Source organism: Benincasa hispida, chromosome 9 (genome assembly GCF_009727055.1).
Source record: "Benincasa hispida cultivar B227 chromosome 9, ASM972705v1, whole genome shotgun sequence".
NCBI classification, from domain to species: domain Eukaryota; kingdom Viridiplantae; phylum Streptophyta; class Magnoliopsida; order Cucurbitales; family Cucurbitaceae; genus Benincasa; species Benincasa hispida.
In genome coordinates this window covers 16,764,365-16,779,328 of record NC_052357.1, presented here as the reverse complement: position 1 = coordinate 16,779,328, position 14,964 = coordinate 16,764,365, and the positions used below count along the sequence as shown (strand labels likewise).

At 32.1% G+C, this 14,964-nt stretch overlaps 1 protein-coding gene across 1 annotated transcript; it reads left to right on the top strand.

The window, feature by feature from the left end:
- The first annotated feature begins 5,266 nt into the window (after positions 1–5,266).
- Positions 5,267–7,468, top strand: LOC120084578 (peroxidase 57-like). The gene is made up of 2 exons (XM_039040380.1): positions 5,267–5,509; positions 6,704–7,468. The coding sequence occupies exons 1-2, from the start codon at positions 5,267–5,269 to the stop codon at positions 7,466–7,468; spliced, it is 1,008 nt and encodes a 335-aa protein (XP_038896308.1).
- The last annotated feature ends 7,496 nt before the right edge of the window (positions 7,469–14,964 follow it).

Genomic DNA, 14,964 nt, shown 5'->3' with positions numbered 1-14,964 from the left:
TTTTATAACAACTTACAAAATTTAGATATGTTTAACATCCACATCATTCAACAAAGGTATCTAATATAACTATTATATTAAACATAACCCTAACATGCAATATATTATAACAATTATAACATACTGTCAATGAATGTAACATGCTTCCTATGGTGGGGTTTTAAATCTACATGGCATACTGTATGCATATACATGAATTTATTAGTTATCACATACATTTCATGCATAAACAATCATATACTAACTGTTATGGTTTTCGTTTTGGCATAAACAAGCAAACAGATAGCTAACTATTACAAACAACTTCATAACCATCTTTGAACCGCTCGAACGGCTTCAAAATGAACCCAAAACTACTTGAATCGGGCTGGACAAGTCTGAACCGGACCAACAAAACCTGAACCAGACCAACCAAACCATTTGAGGCTGAACCGGATTGAACCTTGAGTAAACAGGTCGAATCGGTTGCACTCGGTCCAACCTCAATATGTTGCTAAGGCTTATCGTGTAACACCTGGATGTAATCGTCTAGTGTCATCACCTGGGGTTGAGAGGAAGTACACGATCGTATAGTGTTTGCTGAAAGCTAGACGATCATTTAGCTCTATTGCATAGGACTAGACGATTGTTTAGTTCCATCGCAGTGCAATCACTTAGCTCCATTGCATAGTACTAAGCAATCGCGCCCAACGCATTCAAGTCATCGTTTAGTATCCGCCGTAGCTAAACGATCGCATAGCTCCATTGTATAGAACATCATCACGTCACATAGCATTTATCTACACGATCGCTTAGCTCCGCGACCAAACTAACGCTCAGTGCTATTGCGTAGCACTTCATCACATCATTTAGCACTTATCTTTGCTAAACGGTTGTATAAACGATCGCATCTAGGCTCCCACGACAAAACTAAACGATCGCATAATGCTATCGAATAGCAAATGAACGCATCGCTTAGGTACCGCAGGTACACGATCGTTTAGCGTTCAACATCACAACGACCAGCACATATTACTAAACGATCGTCTAGCTTTTCTTCTCATCGTGTAACACTTGGAGCTAAACGATCGTTTAGTAACTGGACCTCAATCAGAAGCTGAAAAATCTGGAACAGCAACTCGACCTCCTTCGCTTGTTTCTTCAATTACATTTTAATTTCAACTCTAATGACTCCAAATAAATTACAGACTCTTGCTAACACATAAATGCTCATCAAACAAGAGCCAATTACAAATTTAATTGAGAACTTAAAGAGAATTAAAATGCCAAAACAGAGAAAACCATACCAATGCATTAGTACCATACCAGTGCATCAGTTTAATCTATCTCATGAAAAAACACCCACCTTGCCAAAATTAGATTGAATTGAAAGCTTAAAAGATGCTCTGACACCAATTGAAAGAGTTAAACAACATGCAGTAGAAGTATCAAGGATCCATAAGCATTCTAATTCATTAATTTTGGTAAAAACTAAAGCATGTTCTTCTTAAAAAGTGGGTTTTCAGAACATACCTTTGATGAATTCTCTAAGAAAACGTCTGTTCAGCTTCTGTCTTCACTTGATATCAATGTTAACCACCTCAAAGCCTTCCCTACTATGCTCTTGGAGCTTTTAGGAAAATTTTTGGGGCTCAAGAACAGCTTGAAGATGTGAAGAAACAAGAAGATCTCACAGCAGCCGATTGAAGAAGACAGTTTATTCTTCACAGAATTTTTTTTCTAAAAATTCTGCATTCATTCTCCTCCAACAACTCTAATATTGTTTATATATATTAGATAAAAATGCAAAGAGATGGAGTGTATGACTTGCAACTCATGCTTGGAGAATCAAAGTAGAGAAGATAAGGACTTTTGTGTGAGCATAAAGATGATGGTAATGGAGAAAACTCATTTTTCATTTTTTGCAACCATGCAAACAATTTTCCATTTTCTTTTTAAAATATAAAATGATTTTAAACCATTTTAATTCTAAATTTTATTTTCTTAAATTAATTTCATAAATTAATTTAAAAAATTAATTAATTTAATATCAAATATTAAATTAATTTTTGCACAATAATCATCTTTATATATTTAAATCATATTTAAATATTTATTCTCTTGTTTCGTTTAATTTTAACGTTTCAAATTAATTTCTTAAGCTACCCTAAAGCTTATCCATTTACGAGCTAGTAGGGGAACCTCGTGGACCTACAGATCATAGGCTCCAACGATTTGAGATTAATCGGCTAAAATCATTAGTCCGATCTAACCCCCATTCATTAACTAATGGAACACTCCACTATATCCCATAGTTGAACTCCCCTCACTGTAGATATATTATGTCCACTTAATAACCATAATCAGTAAATCGATCCTTCACAGGTTGTTCGTAATCACAGCTAGGTAAAAAATATCGTTTTACCCTTATGACTACATCTTGTTCCTTAAGTTCCTACTGATCCTCTAATGAACAATTATGCTTCATAATCTCTATGAATCAAATCCTTTCTCTATCATGAGAAGGCGGGGCCCCGATTGTTCAAGACCTGTAGTCAGTATTTAAGAGAGCAACCTATCTGCTAACCCTAAATAAGGTAGGGGTGAATTCCATCTTACAAGGCTATGTCCCCAACTATTCATCTAGTCTTATCCTCAAAATGGTAAGTTTATTGAGCAGTGTTATTGGACTACTCTCATCGTTTGCAGAACAAAGAATAATCTCAAACAAATAGGAGTTCATAGCTAGCTCAGGATTATGATCGAGTTAACCTAGGTTATATAATAAATAAAATAGTCAGCTTTAACATTAAATGGTCGTTATAAAGAAAAGTGACTATTTTCATGGTCCAGTCTATATGCAAACTCATTACATAGGATGCCCCCACTCTTATGTCTCAACATGAACGATTTGTGGATCACATCGTTTGTAGCACCTTACAACTTCTTGTAACAACGACAGAGTGGGCCGCATCCAATAGTGTTACAAGGATGAGATACCCAATTTCATCCATATACTCATTAGACTCAATTTCATCCATATACTCATTAGACCATTTAAGTTATATACTGTCAACTTGATCCTGTTTATGTCACTACATAAAGTTACAACATTCAGACTATAGCCAAGGATGAGTTTATTGGATTTTCATAATAAGATGCAAAATCAACAAGCCATTGTTATTGATAAAATAGAATGTTTAACATGAACTGTGAGTTCTAGGACATTCCCAACAAATTGAATTGTACTATTCATCTAGTGAATTGTCAATTTCTATGTTCATGCCATACATCTTTAATTTTTAAATAAATGCGAAATTTCAAAACCTTACCGAATAGGCTCTGATGCCAAATTGTTACAAATTGACAATTAAAGCATATAAAAGAACATAAAAAGAATCGAGACATAGATTTACGTGGTTCACTAACAATGTATTACCTACGTCCATGGGGTAGAGGGAAAATAATTTTTTTAGAGAGAATGTTACAAAAAAATACAGAATTTTCCAAATAATGCATTAGGGAGTTTTTATAGTGCACTTCTCTAAACCCTAAGTGGAGATGGAAAAGATTTAAATAATTGAATATATCAAATATCAATTCTAATTAGGTTTAGGATTCAAGACATTCCAACAAATCTCTACCTAGACTTCAGGTCTCTTAAACCAATTTTGATTAGAATTCAAGGCATTCCAACAAATCTCCACCTTGACTTGAAATCTCTTAAACTAATTCATATTAGAATTCAAGGTATTCCAACTTACTCAAATATGACAGAACTCTTGGATATTTTCTCTCAACTCAACTCAAGAACGAAAGAAAGAAAGAAAGAAAGAAAGAATGAGAGAAGCATTCAATTTGGAATGAAATGCAAAATAAATGAACGACAAAGTTATTATTTATAGGCTAGCAACTTAGTAACTCTCTAAAATACAAAAGAAAATCAAATAAATACAAAATTGAAACATTGGTGAAATTTAACTCAACTGAGTTGTTGCTTGATCAAATTCAAATATAACTCATTCAAATTGAAAAAAAACTATAATTTTAACTTTCATACATGTTAAGTTTGTATATGTAACATCATCTTAATTTGAGGTTTCAATTCAATTTGAAAGTTGCTAACAATGAATTTAATCTACACAATTAAATTCATTTTATGTTTCAGTATTTACCAAAGTTGCACTTTCTTTCACTATAAATATCAAACAATAAGTTTGCAGAACAAAAGAAACTTGCTCAATGTTCTAGAAGTAAGAAGGTGCACCAAAACATTTTGATATGAATTTTTTTTTTAGATTCTATGATCTAAACAACGCAATTCTGAAAATAACTTTTTATGATTTTATTGTGTCTAAATTTTAAATTTTAAAATATAAAATGTAAAATTATATTAAATAAAGATAAAAACATATTATAAACTTAACTCATTATTTTAAAATGAAAATATATATTATGTAATGTATTATAAATTATATAATATAGTAAAACAATAATTATACAATTTTTTTTAACATAAAACACATGCTCATAAATAAATTAATGATAGTCTATTTTCAATTAATATTTAGTAGGTAATCATAAATAATTTTATGATGTACGAATATATTATCAAACACATTAAAAATAATTGGCTAATTTTTTTTTTAATAATATACAATGGAAGGAGGGATCCGTAGATGTACTGAAATATCTCAAATTGGTTAACACATCCGTAGCATCCTTATCATATCTCGGATCCAAAACAGTTGTTTAAATTATAAGCCAATTTTTTAATATGTGTTTCCAAATACATCTAAAAACATGAAATACAATTATGCCTTCGTTAAATCTCTTATTTTCAAATTTCTAATTTCAGATTCTCTACTAAACAGACTTTAAATTTTTAACGGGCAGTAGACAAAAATTGTTACCCACATTATTAGCAACGATCACATCAATGCATTTACATTATTTTTTTTCCTACAAACCAATAAAATTATAAAGTACTAAGATGGAAGATTTCGAACATTCAAAAGTATGGAAACAAAAATTGACATAAACGAAGAAATACGTGAATTAAATATACAATTTTCATTTCACACTATCTATCCAAATAAAAAAAAATGTTGTCCGACTAGATTATCATACAATATAATCCACCTCATAAATTAGTAACAAAACAAAAACAAATGGCCAAAAACATAAGAACAAGAAAATTCTAAAATAATTTATTTATATATATATATATAGGCTCAAAAGGACCATAACTTTCATCCATTTTTCTTAAGAAAATTCAGGACGAAATATGAAGAGTAAGTGCAAGATGCAAAGTGATTTGTGTGGAGAAGCAAAGCTTATGGCTTTGTTAATGGTGGGCATAGTAATGATATCTAAAGTTTACTCTCAAGAATTAAGAGTAGGGTTTTATAGTGAAACATGTCCTTTGGCAGAAAATATTGTGAGAACCACAGTGGCAAAGGCTGTTGCTCAAAACCCTGGAATGGGTGCTGGCCTTATTCGAATGCATTTCCATGATTGTATTGTTCTAGTAAGTTAATTTCTCCTTTAATAATTTCATCATCACGATAGAGGATTAACTAATGAACATTTCATGTTAGTATTTCGTTAAGTGTTCTTCGTAGGAAAGATCATAATGGATACACTCATAATTTAACCTAATATTAGATAATAGGAGGTTTCAACTCAATATCAATTGACATTTTTTTTTTCAATGTGGGATCCTCAATATGCTGTCTCAAGATAATGTTTTCTTTCAGTTTACTGTACTTGGATCATATCCTAATTTTTATTTTTGGACCATATGTTTGTTTGGAGTTATCATTTTTCCAAATTTTTATACTTTTATTTTGTAACTCTTGTACTTATTTAACCTAATGTACTTCTTCGATTTTTTAGTTTTCAAAAGGAAAACTACTGAACCCAATTAAAAATTGCATGTAGCAATTAATTTTTTAGAAAGATTAAATATANTATATATATATATATATATATATATATCTTGGTGTGTAGCTAGAGGGGAGAATGACTTAGGAATTTCAATTTTTAGTTATTTATGTTTTAGCATATCTTTCCATTGAACTTTTTTTTAAAAAAAATAATGCATCACTTTTGCACTGGAGCATGATGAGAGTACTACTGATGTGTCAATTTAGTTGAGATATCTATCTACTAATTTGTTGACCACTTGTTCTTTGTTAAAAAACTTTTTTAAAAAAAAAATTATAAAATTACCAAATGATCAGCTAGGTTTATGTATCATGCTACTTAGTGAATTGACAAAAACTTCAATAAGAAATTAGACCACTTTGAGAGAGAATTTTCAAATTCATCTTCCAGGTGGGCAACAAGTTCAACTTTTTTCCTCTCTTACTCTCTCTCTCTCGTTTTTTTAAATCAATAATTCACTAACTTTCACATAAGACAATATTTTGATCTTCACCTGAAAAAAGGGGAAAAAAAAAGGTATAATTGAAAAATAACATTAGGATATAAAAACTAAATTAACTAGCCTCAAACATGTACTATCAACTTCTAGTTTTTGAGGTTTGATCCTGTTCCATATATTGAAAAAAAACAAAAAATGAAAATGGAACTTTTTAAACAACATAGAAAAGGGGAAAAGCACTAGCAACATAAACAAAAACATAACTTTATAGCCATTATTTCATAGGGTTTGATTAGGTTTTGTTACACATTTATGACCACAACAAAAATATGGCAGGGCTGTGATGCATCAATACTCCTTGACAAAACACCACAAAATCCCGATTCTGAGAAAGACAGTATTGGCAACCCATTACTGCGAGGCTTCGAAATAATCGACGATGCAAAATTTGAAATCGAATCTCGATGTCCAGAAACTGTTTCTTGCGCTGACATCTTAGCCTTTGCAGCTCGGGACAGTGTCGCGACACTTGGTCAGTTCACCTACGCTGTCCCAGGCGGTCGTCGTGACTCACTTGTCTCTCATGGGATAAATGTTTCCGACAATGTCCCTTTTCCATCAACTAACATCGCGTTTCTCGTACAACATTTTGAAGAGCGAGGCTTGTCGCTAAGAGACATGGTGGCGCTTTCTGGGGCACATTCTATTGGAAGGACAGGTTGTCCAGAATTTTCGGAACGGCTTTTCTCGAGCAATGGAACAGAAATTACTGACCCAAGTTTGGACCCAATCTTTGCGACTACTTTGAGAGAGAAGTGTCCATTTGGTAGCGGGTTTGATAAGACAGCAGATTTGGACAATGTGACGCCAAACCATCTGGATGTTCAGTTTTTTGAGAATTTGAAGAATAAGATGGGGGTTTTGTCGTCGGATCAAGCGATTGCGACTGACCCTCTTACTGCAGCGATAGTGAGTACATACCAAGGGAACAGAGCAATATGGATGAGGGATTTCTCAGCGGCTATGGTGAAGATGGGGAAGCTACAGGTTTTAACTGGAACTCAAGGGGAGATTAGAAAGGACTGTCATTTTAGGAACTAGGGTTCTTCTTTGTCCGTCATGGTTATGATTAAGCTTTGAGCGTGGTAAAATTATTGGAAACAGTTGCATCCTAATAACGGTTGGTTAAAGATTTGAAAATTTGTATGTTTCAAAATATCGTTTGGTACAATCTTTTAAGTTACCACTCTACTTCCCTTCTTTCTCGTATATTCAATGGTTTGAAATGTTTCCAATAATTTCTATTTGTGCTTGTGTTGAATGATGATTAAGTGTCTATTTGGTAGAGGATCCATATTTTATTTTATGTTTTGCAGATTCATTAAGTTCAGTAAATATGTATTTGGTAGACAGTCAAGATCCTGTTTTTAAAAACTGTTTTCGAATTCTATGGTCCAAACAGTGTAAATTCTGTAATAATATTTTATATTTTTATTGTATCTAGACTTTGGATTTTAAATTTTAAAATGTAAAATTATATTAAATAAAAATAAAAAAACATGTAAAAATACAATATGTCATGTTATAAAAACAGTTCATTTTTAAAAAAATATAATATGTAATATGTAAGTATTATAAATTATATAATATTATATAATTTTGACTCTAGATTCAATTTGGTCCCTAGGTTTTAAAATGTTACACATTTAGTACTTAAATTTTGTTTTTTTTTATTTCAATTTAGTCCCTAAGCTTCAAAATGATACAAGTTTACCTTTCAGATTTGAGTTATGTTACATTTTTACCCTTGAGTTTGAGTTTTGTTTCAATTTAATCCATAGTTTTCAAGATTTTACACATTTTTAACCTCAATTTTTCATTAAATACTCACTTTCAGAATCAATTTCTATTAATTAAATAAAAATAATTGTGGAATGAAATTTTAAATATAATTTTAAAAGTAATAAAAATAGTGAAACTTAATTAATTATAATTTTTTAACGATTTTTAATTTATTAACATAAATTAACTCTAAAGACGGAAAATGAGTATTTAGTGAAATATTGAGGTTAAAAGTATAAATCTTGAAACATAGGGACCAAATTGAAGCAAAACTCAAATGTCAAGGATAAAATTGTAGCATTTTGAAACTTAGGGACTAAATTGAAACCAAACTCAAAATATAAGGATGAAATGTATAACATTTTGAAACTTATGGACTAAATAGAAACTTGACCCAAATCCTAGGGACCAAAAAGGTATTTTTCCATAATTATATAAATTTTTTAACATAAACATATTAATAAATAAATCTATAATAGTTTAATGTCAACTAAATATTAGTGGATAACTACAATTAGTTTTATGATTTATAAATATACCGTATCCAACATATTTTAAACAATTGTTTAAAGCAAACCAACACATATCTGAAAAACATAAACTACAACTTTGTTTCCATTAAATTCTTTGTCTTCAAATTTCTATTTTTAGATTCTCTACTAAAATGCTCTAAACTTTTATGTAAAATCGCTTTCCTCTACGTATGATGTATTTAACTTAAATGTGTTATTTAACATTTACATTATATATTACAATTTCAAGTCGATGAGTTGTATTTGTGTTGGTAATGTCAATAATATTTAAATCAATCATTCTGTATCAGAGGATAAACTATTTAAGGATGTCATAGCTGTTAGATGTAGAAGAGCAAAATCGCACAAGCATAATTCAAATGTATATCTAACAATATCACTAAAAGCCATAGAATTAATTTTTTGAATTCACATTCATTAGTTATTCAAGAGTTTAAATCGATGTTTAGATTTGAACAATATTTGGAAGAGCTTCGTCTATACTATATATAAAAGGGACAATACGGAAAAAATTCTTATACTCTCATCTATGTTAGTTATTAATAATTCTTTAATTTAATTATATATAATAATATTGCAGACACAAGATATTCCTGAATAACCTGATCTGAAACTATTTTAAATCATCGATGATCGAAAAGCTTAAACTAACGGGTGAAGATAAATTTAATTATATATCATTTAAGGAAGTCAAAAATCACTGACTGAAGATGAAATCTCTGGGCAAAATGTAAACCTTTGCATAGACAAGGATTTACTTAACAAGGGAGAATATAAATAAGATTGGCAATCGAATAGCAGCTGCATCTACCAACAAACAAGCAGAATCAAGAACCCAAAACTTGCAATCGCTCCGAGCAAGCAGCATCAACCATAACGAGAAATCACACAGAGAACGTGACTCCCTCAGTCTAAAAATTTCTCCTCTAAGGTATGCTTCTAAATATGGATTAAGTTATGATCATCTAATTATTTTGTAGTCTTTGGTGCATATGTTACACGATGTGACTGTGGTTATATGGGTGGATATTTTAAGTTTTTGACCTTTTAATTTAATGAATTTGGTTCTTGTTTTTTTTTTCCAATAACATGTTTTATTTATTTATTAGAAGGTGAAATAGATCTTCTCTATAGATTGTTTATGTTTTGATGCAATTCAGTTTGCCATTACGATGAGCTTGTTTGTTTATTTTTATTAATTTATTGAATTTTCTTGATTTTTTCTAGGAAGTATTTTTCGTTCTTTAGTTTATTGTAATTGTAATTGTAATATGTGCTTTGATTTTATTTATTTAATTATTTATTATATTATATATAATATATATATATATGTTTGTAGAAATGGGTCCATTTAAGTCAATCTAATTCATAAAAGAAGCCAAGAAAGAAACAAATTTATCCGCCCAATCTTCAAACGAATTAGGTGTCCGTGTAGAGATGTCCACGGGACGGGGTAGGATCGGAGATGCCATTCCCCATCCCATTCCTACTCTCCATTTCATTCCCATCCCCGTGAAATTTTCTACAGGGATCGGAGCGAGAATTCCCTGCAAGAAATTTGTGAGGATCGGATTCCCCGCCGATAATTTTTTTCAGTTACTTTTTTTTTTTTTGTAAAAAGTCAATTAATTTAAATCATTAATATGAGCAAATTGTACTTAAATAATTAACTCTATCCCTTAATTGTTTATTATTGTTAGTTTTACATAACTGTTTGAATTTAAAAATAAATTACTCAAATTTTGGCTTGAAAAAGCTAATTAATTTTTTTAGTAGAAAGAAATAAATATAAATCAAATTATTTACATATATAATCTAAATTTAAATATTCAATTTAAACATATTCATTATCTTTCCCAATAAATAATCAAATTTGAAATTTAAAAATGTAATATTTATATAATAATAATAATACATAACATTAGGTAACTATACTAAATAAATATGTAGAAGTTAATCGGGACGGAGAATGGGGCGGGTGTAAGGGCATCATTCCCCGCCCCCATCCCCGTTTAGCTCACGGAGAATTTTTTTCCCTCACTCCCTCCCCCATTTCCCACCTAATCGGGGAATCCCCACCCTATCTCTAGTCATGCGTGATGGTTGTTAAGCCACATTGTAAGAAAAGAAAACATATGGTAAAAAAATATTCTCAGCTTTCTAACCCTTTCATTTCAGACTTGGTTTCTATCTCTCTAGGGTTCTAAAACCTCTCTGACATCTTCCTCGTGTCCTTGAGCATTTTATGCAGATTTAGGAGTGAAAATGTAAGATATGAAACATGCAATCAAAGAAATGAGTAGAGATGAAGATCTACACGGTGATTATAGTGGTTCAGTCATTTTGACTCACATCCACTTTCAAGGTATGATATTTGTTTGGATCAGGAATCAATGTCATTAATTCGACTCCAAACTGAAACAAAAGAAAATTTGTAATACCGAACTACTCCTATCACTATTAAAATGTAGCAACAATGGTAAGTCCGAGTCAATTAGTAGAGAAGCGCGATTGATTTCGTTAAGTTAATTTTCTAACTAGAGCGATAAATGAAGGGATTTGATGTGGAAGAGATAATATGCGTGAAATTAAAATTAAAGGGGTAAATATAATCTAGGATAGGAGTCTATCTAATTTCTAAAGCAAGAGAGAGTTCCTATGCAATTTCTTTCATTAGACATCAATTAATTACACTGAATTTGTCAACCCCTCAACCTATTAGAGAATCTAATAGCCCAATTAGCCAAATTCGATATAAATCCAAACCAGCCCTAATTCAGTTTAAAACTTTTTCTTCTAAGCAACATACAAGTTAAAACTAAAAAGCATTATGAAAGGGTTCAATTATTGAGACATACTACAAGCCGAAAAGCCATATCTTATAGCATGATTTATTTGGAAAAGATTATATTACGACATACATGCATTAGGTCAGAAAAAGTCTAGACTCCATACATGCGATCCTAATACATGCAACTTAATCAATCAATATTGCATAGGCTATGACGATTTTCAAACAAGAATTTCAACAAATTAATTTGTCAAAATAATTCATCAAATCTCTATTAATATTAAAATGATTCCATCTGAAGAATTCACAAGAGTATAGCTAAATTAATTACAAAACCTTCAAGAAATTAACATAAGGCTCTTGCTCAAAGAAATAGATAGAGATTACCTTTCAATTCATAGAAAAATCAAGAATGAACCTCCAATCCATCAATTACAATCCAAAATAAAAGCGAAACTAACCTAACGATACTAAAAATTGAAGGGAATAGAAGAAGAAGGTAGTCTGACTTCGACCTCCATGCATTCACCTCTAAGAACCAGCATATTTCGACCTAGGGCTGAGGAGAAGAATATATAGTGATCAACGCAGCGTTGCAACGCTTGGAATAGCGTTGCACCGCTAATGTGGCGAAAGGGAAGCATCGGACAAGAAGTCCAATGCATGGTCCAATGCCCACTTGCTCCCGCACTCTACTCCATGTCTGTCAATTGTTGCAGCATTGTAACGCTCTAGAGAAATGTTGCAACGTGTCTTCAAGTGTTGGAGTTCAAGCGTTGAGATGCATTGGAATGCTGGCGATGATTCAACTCCGGAGCGTCATGACGCTTGGAGTAGCGTTGCAATGCTGAGTCCACTGCCAGATACTCGCTACTCTCTGCTCGCTGACTTGATACTCGATAGAACTCGATGGCATTTTGGTAATTTCAGCTCCTTTGAAGTCCGGATTTTCAAATGAACTCCAAATTGATTCAAATTAATCCCGATCAACTCCAAATCATTAATTCTACCTTTTGATCACTCGGTACCTATAAAATAGGGAAATAAACACGTAAAATCCAATAACAAGCCTGAATTAAGCTAGGAATAATAACTCTTATTGAGAGCTAAAAAACATCCCCAACTTAATTCTTGCTCGTCTTGAACAAGGTAGAAACACACAATCAAGTAGAAAATAATTAAAAACATACTAGTTTAATTCGCAACATTGTTACTCCAGTCTCAACAATCAAATCGAATGAAATTTATAATCAAGAACGAAATCAATTACAATCAATCAATGAAGCACAAGTTTAAGAATATTTATTGATCTATTCATGCATAAGTGAGCCTAGAGTCTTGCTGGTTAAGCTTGCACAGCCCGAAGAAGTTTTAAAAGGCCCTCATCCTGTTTTCCCTTTATTCTGGTCCGATTATCGACCTTGGACATACCACACTTGCAAAAAAGAGGACAACACTAAGACAAGGGTGTCTAAACACACACACAAAAAACATAAAGCACATTTATTTTACCTAAAGGGTTAGCTTTCATATTCAACCACCGGGAACCTATCACTCTTTTCTCGTGGGCCCTAACTAGACATGGCAGAGGTAGTTCTTTTCACCTCTATCCATACACACACATACACTATATTTTTTGCAGGCACACCGATTATGCCTAATTTTTTTTATAGGTTTTTTTTTCTATTTTTTTTTCAGAATTGCAATTAATTTTCTTTTCTTTATTTTTCTTTTTCTTTTTTTTTTTTTAATTCACAGTAGGCCGTATTTTATCCACTTTGTCTAATTTTTCTCTACCACAAGTATGGTTATTCCTAAGTCAAAGGTGGACCTTTCGGGGTGACAATAGAAGTATAAACCAGATAACTCAATTCTAAGCATACAAGGCTTTAATTTCGCAAAACAATGACTTAAAGATGTATAAGAGACAAGAAAATCTTTTAAATTGGGTTAAAATCATGATCATACTTTCCTAACATTCCTTCATGCAAATTTCCTTACAGGCAGAGTGTGTCATAAACTATCATGATAACAACAGAGCAAACAACAAGTAAGGCAATCAAAACACACAACATTGTCCGAGCACACCGCTCAAGGATCCCAAACTAAATATAGAAACTACCCAACAGGTACCCCACCCCCAACTTAAAAATATACATTGTCTCGAATGTATTTCAAGTATAGCTAAAAAAGAATAGAGACAAGGCAATAGAAAACCTCCACTGAAATCGATGTCACACATGGGATGGTGGTAGTAATGGGCTCAGCTCTTAGAAAGATGCTCCTTTCATCTAGGTCGTCCCTACAAAAAACAAAAAAAACAAAACAAAAAGAAACCTAATCTAGAAAACAAATAAAGAAAGCAATAAATTTTATCACCTGGCTCCCTCCAGGAAGGACGAATTTTTAACATCGGTTGCTCGGCATGACCTGTCCCATATCGAGGTATAAAGAAATTCTCGTATTTCTCTGGTCCTTTCTTAAATGAGTCGATATAACCCAATAAGGCTATAAGACTTTTTATCTTTTGAAGAGAACCAGACAGGTCAAATTTGGTATTTTTCATATTTATAAAAGGAAATAAAATAAAAGACTCGAGGACTGATTCAACTGAAAATAAAGACTCTGACTCAATCGATTCAACTGACTCTTGAGAACAAAAAGAACAAAACTAAAAAATATACGATATACCAGACGATAGAGAAAGACGAGGTTTTTCAACCTCTAACTCCATCACTTAGAAATCGACGAGTTTAGGCTCATATTTTTCATAGTCCTCACAAACTGTTTTTAAACATGGCATTCTATCCTCCAACTCATCCTTTATGTCGACATAGATTATCTCATCACTGCATTGACATCAAAAGATATGTAGCAGGGGTTCGTATCCTCTCTCAACTGAATCAAAAGGTTGAGATACGAACGAAGTGACGGGCCCTTTTAGAGTTTTAGAGATAGGGTAGGGGGTGGCTTGATTATGATAGTAATTTCGAACATCAAGAAAATATTAAGCACAGATGTATATGTATATGCCTAATGCGATCCCTGCTCCCAAAGCATATCATATAAAAGCTCTAAGCTCCACAATATACTTAATAGGATGGTAGTGCCTCTACTCTATGATATTGACTAGTTTGAATCTTCTTAGATATTCATTTCTTCTATCTTATTAGTCTAGTATTCGAGCTTTGAAGCTGTGAGCTTACCCTTCTCGAGCCTACTTAAATAGCTTACGCTTACCAAGCCTAGTCTACACAAAGAGGGCTACAGCAAGCAAGCTTTCCCCCTTTGTTTATTGTGGGTCGAGCCTCACAAACTGAGCCTCTCAAACTCTAAAGATCAGTTCCAACCTTAGTCTAAAGACTAAAGCTCTCCTGGAGGTCACGCATCTTCTACTACAAAACAATATTGTTAATAGTAAGTTGTCTGAT